Genomic DNA, 18,565 nt, shown 5'->3' with positions numbered 1-18,565 from the left:
ATGCACGGAGGTTCATTCATCTTCAAAAGGTCCCTTCAAAAAGGAGGAAAAACGAAGAACTTTGTACTGGTAGATTTGATGTAGAGCTTGAGTAGCATTTTTCTTGCAACTCCAACAAAAGGTGAGTTGGAGTTGCATGCACAGAGAAATCTGTTCAAGTGAATGCTGCTCTTCCTGTCCAGGTTCTCCTTCCTTCTGCTGCCCAGGCCCCTCGGTGTGCTCCCTTGTCCCTCCTGCACTGCTGGCTTCCTTCCACTGGCTATGCAGTGAATCGTTTCCAGGTGGAGAGTGGGAAAGGGGACAAGAAAAATGTAATTTAGTGGCTTCTTCCTTTATTTGAATGAACACCGTGAGTGATCAGTACTGATCGCTTACATAGCTGAAGCATAGTAAACTGTGTTTGCTATGCTTCAGTTTGTGAATGAACAGGGAGACTGTGCAGAGCTCATGTGTTCACTCATTCTGGGGGGGTGGTGCACACTTATGCAACCATATTTTAATTTATTTTTACTTCCCTCCACCTAAAAGATTTCAGTTTGTTTGTACAGTTTATAGGTTACATTAAAAAGGTGGACAAAGTTCAGAAATTATTTATCTTTGTCTCTTTTTTTTACATCACAGAAACCTGACATTTTAACAGGGGTGTGTAGACTTTTTATATCCACTGTATATACTTTCCTTAATCCACGACGACACCTCTGTGCAAATCCCTGGAAGGAATGGCCCAGTCCCAAAACCCGAATGTGTGCATGAATACAATATGGGGGAAGTCTATTACAACAATCAGATGATCCAACCCAATCTTGCAACAAGAACAACCCACCATTGGTACAAGAAAATCTCCACTTATCTTTTCAATTTGGCAGTTTATAAAATTCCCATGTTATTTACTGTAAATCTACTGAGAGACCCGAATCCTTTCTTCGATAACAGGAGGAAATTGTCACTGACCTTTTGTACCAGGAAGGCCCACGAGAAAGAATTTGCTCAGATGTAGTGAGCAGATTCCATAAACGCCATTTTCCCAATAAAGTCCCTCCCAGAGGAAAAAAAAAAAAAAAAATGTCAGGTGTGCTCCAAAAGGGAGAGATAGACAAGATACCAGTTATTCTTGTCCCCATTATCCTTCCCAACCATGCCTTTGCATAGGTGACTGTTACTATGCATCACTACATTATTAGTGAAGTATGGTGAACGCATTACTGACTTTCTTCCATTTGCCTTCACACTCCTCATGCTTCTGCCGGTTCCTGAACTGACCCTAGCATGTTATTTGACCAGGTCTCTGCCTGCTGCCTAAACTGACCATACCTTTGCCAGCTCCGGAACGGACCACGGCCTGTTTATTGACGGTGCCTCTGCTTGCCCCCTGAATTATCGACCACGTTTCTACCTTCCACCCGAACTGACCTCGGCCTGTTAATTGACTAGGTTTTTTTTTTTCCCTGATGCTTGGGCGTATTTTTTGCTCTTCTACTGTGATAGTGGGAACCAAGATAAACACGGAGGTCTGCAGAGTAGTTTTTCTGAGTGGAGAAAACTAAGTTTTTGGTTTTACTCCAAATTTTGTAATTCTTGGATTAGAGTCTGTAAACTGGCGGCTTCGAAGACATTTGGATGGGAAGAAGCCTCCACTTAGAGGGTACAGTGTTGCATGACGGAGTAAATATCAAAGTGAGAGCACTGATAAGTTGAAGAATGGTCTTGGCAGGAAGGGAGTTTAAGTGCCTAGTAGGCAAGTAGTTAACAGTGTCAAGGTTGTCGTAGTGGACAGCGTGTAAGTACAGAAGCCCAATTCAAAAATTCCAGCCTAGATTATGAGGTAGGTGCTCTTTACCACAGAAATCTGCTTGTTGTCTGGACACATAAATAATGTCTATAGTCTTTATAAAAAGGGAAATTCTAGTGAATTTGCAGCACGCTTATAATTTGTACTCTCAAATTGTTAGCACTACAGCATTCTACTTTAGACAGGTGATGCTTTTCATAAACTGGAAAGGGTAGGAAAGTCTTTGCAAAAAAGTGCTTTTTGCTTGAATGCAGGCATAGTAATCTTTGTGACTGCACAGATTGCACATGCTAAAGGCCGACACTGATCCGCAGTCACAGTGACATTCCTCTGAAATGCTTGGCATTGGTTCCTAAATCATTATGTAATGATCAGAGAATTGCTTAAGTTGTTCATATGGCTGAAATTAGAACTACTGGACCAGAAACTATGGAGAATTGTTCTATGTAATCTATAAACCACTGCAGAATTTTATGGTAGTATGTAAAATGAATGTTAAACCACATTCTGGTTACCAGTAAAAGAGTTCCTTTGTCTCTGAACAACCTTTATCTTGTGAAACAGCTCAGTTTAAATAGAAATACAGGGCAAAAACATTTGTGTATACAGTGGTGCTCAAAAGTTTGCATACCCTGGTAGAAATCATGAAATGTTGGAAATGATATTGAAAATATGACTGAACACGCCAAAAACCTGTCTTATTTAAAAAGGATAGTGATCATATGAAGCCATTTATTATCACAGTTGTTTGGCTCCTTTTTAAATAATAAAAACAGAAATCACCCAAATGGCCCAGATTAAAAATTTACATACCCTGGAATGTTTGGCCTTGGTACAGGCACACACACAGGTTAAAATGGCAATCAGGGCTAATTTTCCACATCTGTGGCTTTTTACATTGCAATTACGGTCTGTGTATAAATAGTCAATGAGTTGTTAGCTCTCACGTGGATGCGCTGAGCAGGTTAGATACTGTGCCATGGGGAGCAGAAAAGAACAGTAAAAAGACCTACGTACGAAGATAATGGAACTTTATAAAGCTGGAAAAGGATATAAAAAGATATACAAAGCCTTGAATGTGCCAGTCAATACTGATCAATCACTTATTAAGAAGTGGAAAATTCGGGGATCTCTTGATACCAAGCCAAGGTCATGTAGACCAAGAAAGATTGCACCCATAACTGCCAGAATTGTTCAGAATACAAAGAAATACCCACAGGTAACCTCAAGAGAAATATAGGCTGCTCTGGAAAAAGTGTGGTTGTTTTAAGGAGCACATTACAACGATACTGCTTGCTACATGATCAAGTTGCCAGAAAAAATCCTTTACTGCACCAATGCCACCAAAAAGCTAGGTTATATGTCCACCAACACCTTGACATGCCTCACAGCTGCTGGCACACTGTAATCTGGAGTGATGAGACCAAAATAGTGCTTTATGGTTAAAACCAAAAGTACTATGTTTGGAGAGGGCCTAAAAAGAAAAGAATACCATCCCTATTGTGAAGCATGGTGGTGGCTCAAAAGGCACAGGAAATCCTGTGAAAATTGATGGCAAGATGAATGCAGCATGTCATCAGAAAATACTGACAAAAATATTTGCATTCTTCTGCACTAAAGCTGCGCATGGGACCCTCTTGAATGTTCCAGCATGACAATGCCTCTAAGCCAAGGCCAAGTTGACCCTCCAGTGGTTACAGAAGAAAAAGGTGATGGTTCTGAAGTGGCCATCACAGTCTCCTCCCCAGAGTGGCTGGATGATATTAAGGTCAGATCTCAAGACGTGCAGTTTATGTAAGACGACCAACGACCTTGCATGACTTGGAGGCATTTTGCCAAGACGAATGGCCAACTATACCACTTGCAAGAATTTAGGGCCATATAGACATCTATTACAAAAGACTGCACGCTGTCATTGATGCTAAAAGGGGGCAATACACAGTATTAAGAACTAAGGGTATGCAGACTTTTGAACAGAAGTCATATCATATGTTTACTTGTTGCCATGTTTTGTTTTAGGATTGTGCCATGCCGTTATGACTAGGGCTGCAACTAATGATTTTCATAATCAATTAGTTGGCCGATTATGGTTTTGATTAAATCGGATAAAAACCCCTCAAAAAAGTGTGCTGTATAATTTATGTAAAGTTTAAAAAAATATTCTTGTTTAGCATAGTTATACGCAGTTGTAAAAATAACCAGCTATATGGTTAGGGAACAAAATATATCTAATCCACTCTGAGAATAACGGAAGAGATATACACACACACTATTAGGAGGTTGAATCTGGTACACATCAGAGACTTTGAGATCAAAATTTTTATATAAAGAAAAACAAAAATAAAGACCTAGAACACGGTTTTGCTATTTTTCAGACAGGATTGTAAAATATTATGCACGACAGACTCCCTTGTCATAGGCAAGTAGCTTGATACAAGCTACCTGTGCCTGCTGTCACTAAGACATTTAACTGGAGAAGCATGCTTTTTGTATCACCTGCCATTATGGGGTTAAAAACCAACTGTTAGACCTACTCATAAAAGGCATTTTTATGAACCTTCCAGGAAGGCACACATGAGAGATGAGGGGCTTCTTCCTACAGGAAACACAATCAATTTACAGCTGTTATAAGTCCCCTCCCTTCTGCTTGCCCTCCAGTCTGTAGTAAAGTAACTACCAAAACCGGTCCACATGGGGAATAATTCTACATAGTCACTCACCAATTACGAACTTGAAATTTCTCTTCTTTTGCATTCCTAGGATTATCACATAAGGACGGCAAAGTTATTTCCTGTGTCCTATTAGCGAAGGAAGCTACCTTGTGCTGGTACTAGCCTAAGGGTGATTCTTTGACTGACAAATTTTGTAGATCTTCAACTCTTCTAGCTATGACGATAGCAAACAAAAAAGATAATTTTAAAGGGTATGTTCACCTTTTTGACAAACAAAAAAAAAAAAAAAAAAAAAAAGAATTAAAAGCACATTTTTTTGAAGGTAAAAAAAAACAAACGTATTATTTTTGTCTGCAGGAGCCTGGAAAGCATTGCACCAGCAATCAGTAGATCGTTGATGCCATGCAGGTCTCCTGAAGACCTGTCAGAATATCTTCTTGCCATACAGGATGTACAAGCAAGTAGATATTCTGACAGGAAGCTTCAATGAACTACCACAGTGCTCCACAGTGCCATGGTAGTTCATTGAAAACTACAGGCTGACAGCTGCTAAGAACTCTGAATGAGTGACTCGGCCATATGGGCGGAGCCTCGCACGGCCGCGCTGTTTTCAAATCTGACACATAGGGGAAACTTCTCCTCGCAGGAGCGACTGCAACTATGGGAACATGTTACATGTTCCACCCCAAAAATCGGATGGAACAAGTAACAGGTTCCCAAAAGGTGAACTTATCCTTTAGTGTCAAAAACTTAAACGGAACCCCTCTATTGGTTAAAAAGGGTGCTTGGATAAGGCTTCTAGCACGGTGGAAACTTCCCTTTTGTGGCTGGGGTCATTCTTTCCCTGGCCACCAAAAATTGTTTAACTAAATGTTCTCTAGCTAATCTAGTGTGAGGAAAAAAAAAACTGAAAGTGCAGCAATTTGTACTCAAAGAAAGCCAACTGTCACCCCTCTCTCAACACCATCCTGGTGAAACTCCAGGATTATAGGAACAGAGGTAGAGCAATCAGGAGGAGATGCCAGACGACTGGCTGAGCTTCTGGAGGACTCGTGAAATTAACGCCGAGAAGGAAAGGCATATGCCAGCCTGAACTGCCAGATCTGCGACAAGGCATCTAGGCTGTCTGACTCTCGTTCTCGAGGCATCGACAAGAGCCTCCTTACTTTTCTGTTCTTCCCATTGGCAAAAAGGTCCATCTCTGGCTTGCTGAATCATTGGACTAAGACCTGAAAAGACCTTCGGGATCAGCTCCCAATCCCCCTATCTAATGGGCTGGTAACTGAGGAATGTCTGCCTACTGGGTGCTTGTCCCTTTTATATGAACTGCTGCTAGGGAAAGAACCTTCCCTTTGACCCAACCCAGGATCTCCTTGGATAGGTCCAGAAGATGTCTGGATCTGGTTCCACCCTGATGGTTCAGGTAGGCTACTGTGGGGGCATTGTGGGGGCTGACCTGAACCTCCCTGCCCAAGATACTGTTCTTGAAAGCCTTCAGGACTTTGCCTACTGCAATGAGTTCCCTAGAGTTCGACAAAGACTAGGAAATCGCCTTGTCCAAAGGACCTTAGGCTTTGGCATCACCCAAATGAGCACCCCACCCCCAGGAGCTTGCATCTGTGATCACTTTTAGGGGGTCCCACTGGGTCCAGGGCCTGCCTTCCTGCAGACTGTTGGGGGTTACCCACCATTCTAGTGAGGATTTTACCTGTGGAGTCAGAACTAACCATTTGTCCAGGGATTTTTTCTTCATGTTCCTGCAGGACAGAAGGAAGGACTGCACATCTCGAGTGGAATTGTGCCCACACTATGACCGGGATGGCTGCCGACATCAGGCCCAACACCCTCAAGACCTCCCTTGGGGAGCTTGAAGACGACTATCAGGTCCCTCACTGACAGGACTATATTCTGCACCTTGTCCCTCAGTATAAAGAGTTTTCGAGCTCATGTCCACCACATAGCCTAAAAAGGTTTTGACCTTCTCCAGTTCCAGAGAGGATTTTTCTATGCTCACTATCCAGCCCAGAGACTCGAGGGTGCTGATCACCCTCCCAGTGTATGCCTTCACCTGGACAGCAGAGGGACCAAAGATTAGAAGATTGTCTAAATAGGGAATTGAGGCATCCCCTGAAGGTACAGGAGTGCCACTGCTTCAGCTAGGATTATTGGAAAAACGGTTTCTTCCCCGATTACTATTGCAAACCTTAAGTATGCCTGATGTTCCAGATGAATTGAGACATGCAAACCAGCATCCTTGAGGTCCAGCGTAGTCATAAAGGCCTTTCTCGGGAGATTTTTGCGTACTGAGTAAATACTCTCCATGGAAAATCTTTTGTACTTCAAGAATTTGTTCAGGTTTCTGAGGTTTGTAACTAGGCAGTATTTTCCTGAAGGTTTGTGAATAACAAATATGTGGGAGTAAAATCCTTGGTATTGTTGGTTTTTGGGTACAGGTGCTTCCACCATTTGGTCCTGAACTCCTTCCAAGAGAGCTTCCCTCTTCAAGGCGTCCCGAGGAAGGCAGGTTAGGGTGATCATTTGTGGGGGGCCTTGACAAGAACTCCAGGTGATAGCCCTCTCGTACTAGTTGGCAGATGTAGGCACTGTCATATTTTCTCCACTGGAAGGCAAAATGTGACAGGCGGCCCCCTACCCTGATCCTGACATCACTTGGTTTCTTCAGTGCTGGCACCTGGGGATCAAAACAGAAAATTGCTCTTTTGCCTTGCCCCTTCATTGCCCCATTTCTTATTCTGCTCCTTTTTGGCCCTCTGTTGGTTCTGCCCTGAGGGGTCATGAAAAAAAACGTTTACATTTTTTCCCTCTTGGGTTTAACTGGGAATTAATTCCCCTTCTCAGAGGACCTGGACAACGCAATATGCAACTCTGGGCATAATAACATGGAGACTTCAAAGGGGAGACCGCATAGTTTGCCTTTCGACATTAAGTCACCTTCCCATGCTTTAACCCAGATAGCCCTTCTGGCTGAATTAATAAGTGTGGCTGTTTTAGCTGAGGTTTAACAGCTTGGACCACAGCATCCACCAGGTAGGCTATTGCCTTCCCTATCACTGAGAGGGAATCTAGCACTTCATCTGACTTGGCCCCCTGTGACAGGCGTTTGGTCAGTCTTTCCATCCAAAAGTCTATTTCTGGCAATGCAGGTTGCTGCCAGAGCTGAGGCCATGGCAGATGTGTTAGCCTCTTATGCCTTCCTTAAGAGGGATTCAGATCTTTGGTACATCAAATCCTTAATGCTTCGTAAAGCCTGGAAGGAGAGATCAGACCTCTTAGTGACTTGCAACATCGCAGCATCCAACCTTGGAAGCTTAAAGAATCCATCTACTGTATCTTTCTCCTCTTTAAAGGGGAACCTTCTTTTCCAAGTCTTAGGTCTGACCATTCTCCTGTCAGGATCCTTCCATTCTTGTAGGATTAAATCCTTTAGAGATTGGTGGAAGGGGAGCACCCTAGCATGGGCCTTCACTAGGCCCCTATACATCTTGTCCTACACTGAGGTCTCTCTGGGGGTTTCTGGGATTTCTTTGGTGGCCTAAACCACCTGAAGGAGGCCCTCCAAGTCCTCCAGCGGGAAGAGGTGTCTGCCAGGTTTAAATCTCCTCACCTGCCTTACGGCCCAGATTTACTGTATGTCCACCTCCTCCCTGAGTTGTGGTCTGATTTAGGCTGACTATCCCGCTCTCTTACTCTCCTCCTCATCCCTAGCTTGGGCTGAAGGAAGAATCTGGAAAGACGGGAGGAATAAACTGGAGCCCCCTCTGGAATTAAGGCTGTCCTGTGAGGACAGCCCTTCCCTAGGGGTTAGCTCCTCTGGGCCTGGGCTCTGTGGCTGTGCCGCCGAAGTTCGAAAAGACTGGATGGTGGCAACCATGTCCGCTTGCCTAGATGCTAGGAAATCTTTCATCAAGCCTGAAGCCTCTTCCTCTGCCAGCTTGTTAATACATCTATTAGAAAATGGTTTAGGATGGGGCCTAGCTAGCTTCTCCTCACAATAGCCACATTTCCTAGAGGAGCTAGAGCCCACAGGTACAGAAGGCAGTCTATTAGGGGCTTCCTGGGGATTATGAAAGAGGAACATCAATTGCTTAGTCTCTCTAGCCCTTTACTGGCATGTATGGATGGTTTACTGAGCTGTAAGTGTGCTGCACTGTGTATACGGACATGTATGAATAGTGCACGGAGCTGTCCGTGTGCCGCACTGGATTTCTTGATAAACAAATAATACATTCTGTATGCAGGCCAACTAATTGGTTGACCAACTAAAGGATTACGAAAATAGTTGGCAACTATTTTTAAAATCACTCACATTGATTAGTTGTTTCACCCGTGTTATGACCTACAGTTGAATATGAATGTTAAAAGAAAGAAATGTGCTTTTCCTGCTCATTTGCTTATTTAAAAATGGTACATATTGTATACACACACAAAACCTCTATTTTCAGCTGCATAGGGGGCTTAGAGAGGCGAGATACCTTGTGACGATTGGGGGGGCTTGGCATCAGCAAATTGCCACAGTCATGTAGAATGCAGACAGAAATACACTGTAAGAAGCTACTAGGTGGAAGACATGTCAGCAGGAGGCAGAGAAATAGCAGTACACCAATCTTCCCAGTAAAAAGGGGGATCTCAGCACAAGTCTGACCACTGGAGTACAGGCAGACTGACCACACTGGGTGGGGGGCCTGACTGAATGACCAGGTATTTCACACAAACGAAGGCATTACAAAGAGAACAGGATACTTTAATATTATTAGGTACATGGTACAACAGGCACATATCAGGAATATGAAATGTTGGGGTAACACAGGTGGGCAACACTCTGGAGGTGGGGAGGGGAGATTTGTTGAAGAAGGACAACACCACTAAAGAGGAAGTTGTCCATCAAATATAAAAAGGACAAAAAACTATAGCATAACCAGTGTGGTCTTTAGCTCCCCCAACTAATTCTCCAATTACTGTCTGCACAGTACAGTAGGTATTTCCAGTTACCCACAAACCTGTTTTTTTTCTTCCAGAGCAATTCCCACGTTTTAAGACAGACATTCTCATATGCAGACCACCTTCTAGCTACCAGTTCTGCCCACCAACTCCAGCTTCCTTAACCGTAGTATTGGTTAGTAAACCTGCCGATCATAACAATAGGCCAATAACAAACATCCCCCCCAGAGCAGAAGTCAGATGCAATGCGAGTTCAATCAGGTTTTTCTGCACTACATTATGCACAATGCTGCCAAAAATGAAGAGAACATACAGCTAACCACAGAACCTTGGTGATACATAATCCAATAAAGAGGTAAGCGACACAGAAGACAAATGCTCCGACGGTGAATACTGGCGTTACCATCTTGCCTATGTTGTGTGTTTACAAAAGCATATATCCCTTCTATTGCAGATATGTGTCTTCAAAATTTATAAATTGGTCATATTCAAAGCAGGTATACTGATCAGCATTAAAGGAAAACCCTGCAGGTATGCTTTTGAAAAAAAACTTGAAAGCTGTTGTCTGGTTTTTATTTTATGACCAGGTGTAACACCTATGGAATAGTGGCCAATAGCACAACCAGATTTAAAGCAGACCTTGACGCATCAATTTAACCATTTCTAAAAACAGTTGTCGGGAATGTAATGCTAGGAACACACGATGAGAAGATTGGACAGAAAAATCAATTTTTGGAGCGCTCGTATGATTAATCTGATCGTTAGTACACTGCTTTTGAGAGCTGTGAAATTATCCAAAAGGGACATGCCCGAAAAATTCTTGTAAAGATAACAGAACTATTTTTGTTTAAATCAGTACAGTATTTGTCCATAAAAAAAAAAAAATTGAGTGACCAAGACCACGCATGTTCGGAAACGAAAAAATTCATTACATTATTGAGGGAAGTTGTATTCTCTCTTATGAGAATTTTCTTATGGTTAGTAAACCTATTCGTTTTTGATATGAGACTAGCATGCAATAAAATAAAACATATGATCATTCGTCTGATATTCTCATCGTGTTTACCAGGCTCAACTGTCACATTGGTTTGTGCTCTCAACCAAAACGGTCAAGCCATCAAATGGCTGGTGTCTTAACTGGTCACATGTGCAGCACCATGGCAGTTTAAGATCAAACAGAGGCTAAGATGGCAGCTAACTTGGTTGTAAAGAGTAGGAGAGTTTTCTTCCTCTTTAAATCAGAGCCCTGCCTGGCCTAAACATTTAAAGTATATCAGCACAGCAATAAGCCAACATAACAAAAGAGGCAGTCGTGATTGCAGAAAATCATATTTTGAAACAACAGTGATACCTTTTAATAGGTCCTCTGAGCACACTCTCTCACTCCCAACATACTACACAAGATGATTCTCTTTGGAAGGACAAGGCCAAAGCTTCATTAGATTGAAACTGCATCAACATCTGTACTAAACCAACTGTACAATTTCCATAGACTATGAGAACCCAATATTGTTATAACATTATGGCACAGTCTAAATACCTGTCTTCATCACACATTTCAGACAGGTGTCCAATAACCATGACTCTCAGAGGGCTAAAAGCCAGAATCATTTAAAGCTGTGACCAACTCAACAGTGAGAGTGGTGGGTACTTTCTTCATGGCTGCTCAGGCTTATAAAGGACCAGTGATCCTAACCCTCAAACATTTTAAGCTTTCCAACCCAACCCCACCTATGGCTGATCTGAAGCCATTATGTTTGCATAATTAATAAACTAGTCTCTTTTGGGGAGGGAACGGGGGCTTAACTAATGTATGTAACAGATCATGTTTTCAGGAGTCAGGACTTCATTTTCTAAAAAAGGGTGATCAAATTTGGTAATGCTTTGCCCTATACAATTATTCTCTGAAGGACAACTGCTGACTCAATCTGAGGGGGACTGCCTGGTTGAACATTTACAGTGACATGGTTCTGTTAAAAGCACTACATTTATTGCTAGTTGCAAAACTATGGCTTTACAATATTTAAAAAACAAAAAGGCTACTTACCCGCCCGGTGCCAAAGGTGATGGCTATAAGTGCGCAACATATTGCCAGGACAATAAGCAGCAGGAGAAGGATGACTGGATACTGCTGACGCAAGCGATAGTAGGACTCATAAAAGAGGCCTTCCTTTTCCTTGCAAAATCGTGTCGAGTAAGGGCTCAGGTGAGCCCTGCTGTTCTCTGGCATCTGTATCAACTATCTCTGTCTTTTGCTCCTGGAACAAGTTGGTACACAGAGGAACTGGTAGAAAAGTATGGAGCATAATTTAGGGTCCATCACAAAGGTCCAGAAACAGAGCTGTAAGATCTCCATGGACAAGACATTGCGCTGAGAAGATTACCATTCCAGGAGTTTCAGTTCAAAACGGGATCTAAAATAAATAAACAAAATGAATAACTCATAATAATAATAATAATATTTTACAAAATTAATAAGATTTATAAATCCCCCCACTCCAAAATTGTGATCATGCAATCAGAGTATTTGTAGCTGTGTAATTGTTGCCCACAAAATCTAGGCATTTGGTGCTGATGCCATTCCTCCAAATATGCAAAAAAAGAAAAATTGAAATGGCAAAGATCTTGATGATAGGTCTACTCAAGTCCTAAGGATGGTGGGGGCATTCCTAAAGGGGGCCGATCATAAACTTTACAAGGCTATGTGAATGTATCCCTGACATGCCACAGCAACAGAGATGGCTCTAGAGGTGGGCTGAGCCCCCCAAGATGGCACTCATGCCCCCCCCCCCCCCCCCCCCCCGAGGACCAGTGATGACATTATGAGGAAGTGGAGGTGCTGCACAGTGCCTTAGCCATATAAGCTGCATCGCATCACTCATCTCAGTGGTGCAGGTGGGTGAACCAGGACACACTGGGTCATTTGCTGCTATGGTGCCGACAGCTAGCCCACTCACATGGAAAGAGGACATTGCTCCAGAGTGGGGATTCAGAAGAGGGAGCAAGTCCTGGTTCTGTCCACCTCTGCTTCACCTTCTGCCCCGTGCCAAGATGTTAGAGACATTATAAGGATTTGAGGGCAAGGAGGAATGGGGGGTGGACTGAAGTGAGGGGGGGGGGGGGGGGGGTTTGATGTAAATGGCTCATAGTAATATATCATATATGGACTGCATATGTACCTCATCCCTATTATAAAATTGCAATAAGAAAAAACAAAACCTGATGGGACTTTACTGGTACAGAAAGTGAACAACCTCATTCAACATTAAACATTTATTGAACTACATTTTCCACACATAGTATAAAATCAAATACTTGGCTAATGTGCCCGAGAGATCACAATATCCTGTTCCATGACATAATTATCCTCCAGAGGTTGACGTGTTTTGCCTGTTGGCTTCTTCAGGACCCCAAACTGGAGGCAAGGAGATCAAATGCCTTAGCTGGAAGATGTATATACATAACAACCATTAATAATACAAAATCTAATGTCCTATAAACATTATTACCATCCAAAAGCATTCTCCATGATCTTACATGCCAACATAGACGGTGATGCGTGGCGACAGCACCCACATAGAGTCAAATTGGCCTTGGGCAAGTGTCCACATACAGAACCCCCTCGTCTCCAATCAGATGAAACTCTACAGAAGGAATAACAAAAAAACAATCCCACTAAAGAGAGAGGAACCAAAAAAGGGGGACGGGACAAAAGAATAGAACAAAAGGGGGTGTTATATCCCCAGCATAGCTAATATTGGATCACTCATTGACAAAAGAAACAATCAGCGTGAACATCCATATACGAGTATTATCCATATGCAAACTGTTCCAGGAGTACATTCCAGAGGGCAATCTAGATAAAACAATAAAAATCAATATGGAAATATCCACATATTTTAAAGTTATAATATTTAACAGCCCATTTCCAAACAGTTACCTCGTAAATCCCTCTGCAGGAAAGGTATTCAGTGGGGCAAAAAAGTATTTAGTCAGCCACCAATTGTGCAAGTTCTCCCACTTAAAAAGATGAGAGGCCTGTAATTGGCATCATAGGTAGACCTAAACTATGAGAGACAAAAGGAGAAAAAAAAATCCAGACAATCACATTGGCTGATTTGGAAAGAATTTATTTGCAAATTATGGTGGAAAATAAGTATTTGGTCACCTACAATTTCTGACTCACAAACCTGTACCTTCTTCTTCAAGAGGCTCCTCTGTCCTGCACTCATTACCTGTATCAATGGCACCTGTTTGAGGTTGTGGACAGGTGTCTTTTATACTGATAACACGTTCAAACAGTCACACTCCAAACTCCACCATGGTGAAGACCAAAGAGCTGTCGAAGGACACCAGAAACAAAATTGTAGACCTGCACCAGGCTGGGAAGACTGAATAGGCAAGCAGCTTGGTGTGAACAAATCAACTGTGGGAGCATTAGAAAATGGAAGACATACAAGACCACTGATAATCTCCCTCGATCTGGGGCTCCACGCAAGATCTTACCCCGTGGGGTCAAAATGATCACAAGAACAGGGAGCAAAAATCCCAGGACCACACGGGGGGACCTAGTGAATGATCTTCAGAGAACTGGGACAAACGTAACAAAGGCTACCATCAGTAACACACTACGCTGCCAGGGACTCAGATCCTGCAGTGCCAGACGTGTCCCCCGGCTTAAGCCAGTACATGTCTGGGCCCATCTGAAGTTTGCTAGAGAGCATTTGGATGATCCAGAAGAGGACTGGGAGAATGTCATATGGTCAGATGAAACCAAAATAGAACTGTTTGGTAGAAACACAACTCATCGTGTTTGGAGGAGAGAGAATGCCGAGTTGCATCCAAAGAACACCATACCTACTGTAAAGCATGGGGGTGGCAACATCATGCTTTGGGGCTGTTTCTCCGCAAAGGGACCAGGACGACTGATCCATGTACAGGACAGAATGAATGGGGCCATGTATCATGAATTTTGAGTGCAAACCTCCTTCCATCAGCAAGGGCATTGAAGATGAAAACGTGGCTGGGTCTTCCAACATGACAATGATCCCACACATACCGCCCGGGCAACGAAGAAGTGGCTTCGTAAGAAGCATTTCAAGGTCCTGGAGTGGCCTAGCCAGTCTCCAGATCTCAACCCCATAGAAAACCTTTGGAGGGAGTTGAGAGTCCATGTTGCCCAGCAACAGCCCCAAATCATCACTGCTCTAGAGGAGATCTGCATGGAGGAATGGGCCAACATACCAGCAACAGTGTGTGCCAACCTTGTGAAGACTTACAGGAAACGTTTGCCAACAAAGGATATATTAAAGTATTGAGATGAACTTTTGATATTGACCAAATACTTATTTTCCACCATAATTTGCAAATAAATTCTTTCCAAATCAGCCAATGTGATTGTCTGGATTTGTTTTCTCATTTTGTCTCTCATAGTTGAGGTCTACCTATGATGCCAATTACAGGCCTCTCTTCTCTTTTTAAGTGGGAGAACTTGCACAAATTGGTGGCTGACTAAATACTTTTTTGCCCCACTGTATGCAATACCGGACAGATTGTTGTGTAATGAAGAGGCACTCCTTCCAATATGCAGTATCTTGCATGTGTTAATACCCCAAGTCCTCTAAATGTGGCTCCTATAATCATAACGTATATCCATGCTTAGTAATCCCTAACTGCTGCTGCATCTACCAAATAAAAGTCAAATATCATATCTCGTACCTTTCAAGCCACTATGGCTCATCAAAATGCCCGCTGTATTTGTCTCTCCTCAATGGTGCCAATAATGGCATATGGCGGGGTGCTTAAATGCTATCATCAATCAGGGACCAAAAATGAGCCTAGATAGACTACAGGGTGAAAACAAACCGCACCTCCCAGCTGTGATCACGCATGCGCACGATCAACTCCGCCCAAATAGCCAATGGGCGGAAGTGCAACCAACCATAGGGTGGAACCGCCCCTCCTAGTGGCGATCATGCATGAACATCACTTCTGCCTGAATAACCAGTGAGCAGAAGTGCAGCCACCCGTAGGGTGGCGGAATGTACTTCCGCCTATTGGCTGTTTGGGCGGAGTTGATGTTTGTGCATGATCGCCACTAGGAGGGGCGGTTTGTTTTTGTCCTATAGTCTATCTAGGCACAATTGCGGTCCCTGATTGATGACAGCATTTAAGTGCCCCACCATATGCTGGGTGTTTTGATGAGACATAGTGGCTTGAAAAGGTACGAGATATGATATTTGACTTTATTTGGTAGATGCAGCAGCAGTTAGGGATTACTAAGCATGGATATACGTTATGATTATAGGAGCCACATTTAGAGGACTTGGGGTATGAACACATGCACGATACTGGATATTGGAAGGAGTGCCTCTTCATTACACAACAATCTGTCCGGTATTGCATATGCTTTTCCTGCGGAAGGAATTACGACATAACGGTTTGGAAATGGGCTGCTGAATATTGTTATGATTTTAAAATGTGGATATTTCCATATTGATTTTCATTGTTGCATCTAGATTGTCCTCTGGAACATACTCATGGAACGGCTTGCATACAGATAATACTCGTATATGGAAGTTCACGCTGATTGCTTCTTTTGTCAGTGAGTGATTCAATATTTGCTATGCTGGGGATATAACACCCCCTTTGTTTTGTTCTATGCCTTTCTCCCCTGTCCCCCTTTTTTGGTTCCTCCTTTCTCTTTAGTGGGATTGTTTTTTTTGTTATTCCTTCTGTAGAGTTTCATCTGATTGGAGACGAGGGGGAGGCGGTTCTGTATGTGGACGCTCACCCAAGGCCAATCTGACCCTCTATGTGGGTGCTGTCACCCCGAATCACTGTTTATGTTGGCATGTAAGTTCATGGAAAATGATGTTTTTGGATGGTTTAGGATGTTTATAGGACATTATATTTTATATTATTAATGGTTACGTATACACACCTTCCAGCTATGGCATTTGATCTCCTTGCCTCCAGTTTGGAGTCCTGAAGAAGCCAACAGGCAAAACGTGTCAACCTCTGGAGTATAATTATGTCATGGAACATGATATTGTGATTTCTTGGGCACATTAGCCAAGTATTGATTTTATACTATCTGTGTGGAAGATGTATTTCAATAAATATGTTTAAATGTTGAATAGGAGGTTGTCCACTTTCTGTCCCATCAGGTTTTGTTTTTACCGGGTGGCTTATAGTGATGGGGGGGTTCTGATATGATGGGTGGAATTATACAAAACTGGTATGAAGCCACCATACAGAATAACACTATTCACAGCTTGATAAAAATAACCAAAGTAATAGAAAATACTAGTAGTATCTAAATGCTTCATCCTTGGAGGTGTCCCTCATTTAGTGATATACACCTGTATACTGGGCTTTAATGGGTTGCCAGTTCGTGTGTAGTATAGGTAACATCTACCTTGTGTCTTAAATCAGCTCTATTTACATATGGCATTCAATTCTCCCTATGACCCCCAATTATCTTTAATCAAAAAGAGAAAAAAGCTCTTTTGGCTGTACTTCTCTGGATCACAGGAGTGAAGTTTGTTCTGCACTCCTGTGACCGTTTTCAGCTGACAGCGGGCTGAAGCCACATTCAGAGGCACTCACCCAGTCCAGGCTGGGGAAAGTCAGGATCCACCCCAGAGTCTGGAGCGGCACCAAGGCTTAGCCTCACAGTGAGCTGCTGAGAGCCTGAGCCAGCCACTCCCTCCCCCTGCATAGCCCAGGTCCCCAGTGACCGCTGGGGGGGGGGGTGGGAGGGGGGCAGAGTGGACAGCGGTGACTGACAGTCACCATTCTCTGGGGGTGAGAACTCAGCAATCAGCGGTCATGTGATCACCGAGTTCTCACACTTCGAGCCAGCAGGGGACAGATGCAACATCTGACTGATTCTGCATCCACCTAGGTATGTATAAATGGGGGAAAAATAAAATCCACATTTCTCTTTTAAGTGAATTGGAAAAAATGGAGGCAGCTAGCATCTTTTCTTCATGGAAAACTAAGCAGTTTATGAACAGCTACACTATGTGTGCATTCCAACAAGAATAATGTTCTTTTGGTTCCTTGCCATGGATAGAGGGAAACATTTCACTCCAAAACAATGGGAATATACTATAGGCAAGACAACCTGCATAGTTTACATGTTGCGATGCCCTTGTGGCAGACAGTCATCAGACACATTAAGACATGCATAGCATAACAACTGTACATAGTCTCAAGAAAGGGTACACAACTCATCTCACTGTTCTTATGCATAGTAGAGACCAGAGTGGATTAAAATTTTGGGGAATACAAAAAGTGGTGAATATTGGAAGAGGACTAATTTAGTGAGGGAGATGATGTATATATCAGATAAAATCTAAAAATATTAAAGCACTATGAAAAATTAAACCAACAAAAAAAATGTAATAAATTGCAGCTTACAAATTCTTAATGTGAAAATTTAAGTGTAATTTTGTAGTGCGACACATTTTTCATTCTCAATGCTTTTGTTTTCTAAAAGGAGACTGGATGTTTAACAAAACTCTTCCAAAGACACTAAAACACATGCAAATTGTTTAACATGCATTTTTGGTGGGTTTCCATTAAAGTCTATGGAGCCAAACTTGTGCTGCTCCAGCACTAAAGTACACTATATTGCCAAAAGTATTAGGACGACTGCTTTTACATGCATGTGAACTTTAATGGTATCCCAGTCATAGACCCTGGGGTTCAATATTGAGCTAGCCTACCCTTTGCAGCTATAACAGCTTCAACTCTTCTGGGAAGGCGGTCCCCACAAGGTTTAGGAATGGGTCTATGGGAATTTTTGACCATTCTTCCAGAAGTGCATTTGTGAGGTCAGGCACTGGTGTCAGCTGAGAAGCCCTGGCTCGCAGTCTCTGCTTTAATTCATCCCAAATGTGTTCTGTCGGGTTGAGGTCAGGACTCTGTGCAGGCCAGTCACGTTCCTCCACCCCAAACTCACTCATCCAAGTCTTTATGGACCTTGCTTTGTGCACTGGTGTGCACTCATGTTGGAACAGGAAGGGGCCATCCCCAAACGGTTCTCACAAAGTTGGGAGCATGAAATTGTCCAAAATGTCTTGGTATGCTGACGCCTTAAGAGTTCCTTTCACTGGAGCTAAGGGGCCAAGCCCAA

The 18,565-nt window shown here is 42.9% G+C and overlaps 1 protein-coding gene across 4 annotated transcripts in view; it reads right to left on the bottom strand.

Annotated features, from left to right (window-relative positions):
* Positions 1-18,565, bottom strand: part of ADCY4 (adenylate cyclase 4) — a 133,939-nt gene that overhangs the window by 80,393 nt on the left and 34,981 nt on the right. For all 4 annotated transcript variants that reach the window (XM_089687059.1, XM_089687060.1, XM_089687057.1 and 1 more), the window contains exon 2: positions 11,468-11,834. In XM_089687059.1, the coding sequence (XP_089543185.1) occupies positions 11,468-11,650 (183 nt within the window). In that variant the 5' untranslated portion in view covers positions 11,651-11,834. The remainder of the gene's footprint in view (positions 1-11,467; positions 11,835-18,565) is intronic.

Source organism: Staurois parvus, unplaced genomic scaffold (genome assembly GCF_062004578.1).
Source record: "Staurois parvus isolate SC_StPar_1 unplaced genomic scaffold, SC_StPar_1.0 ptg000415l, whole genome shotgun sequence".
NCBI lineage: Eukaryota > Metazoa > Chordata > Amphibia > Anura > Ranidae > Staurois > Staurois parvus.
This window is presented reverse-complemented; position numbering and strand designations above follow the sequence as displayed.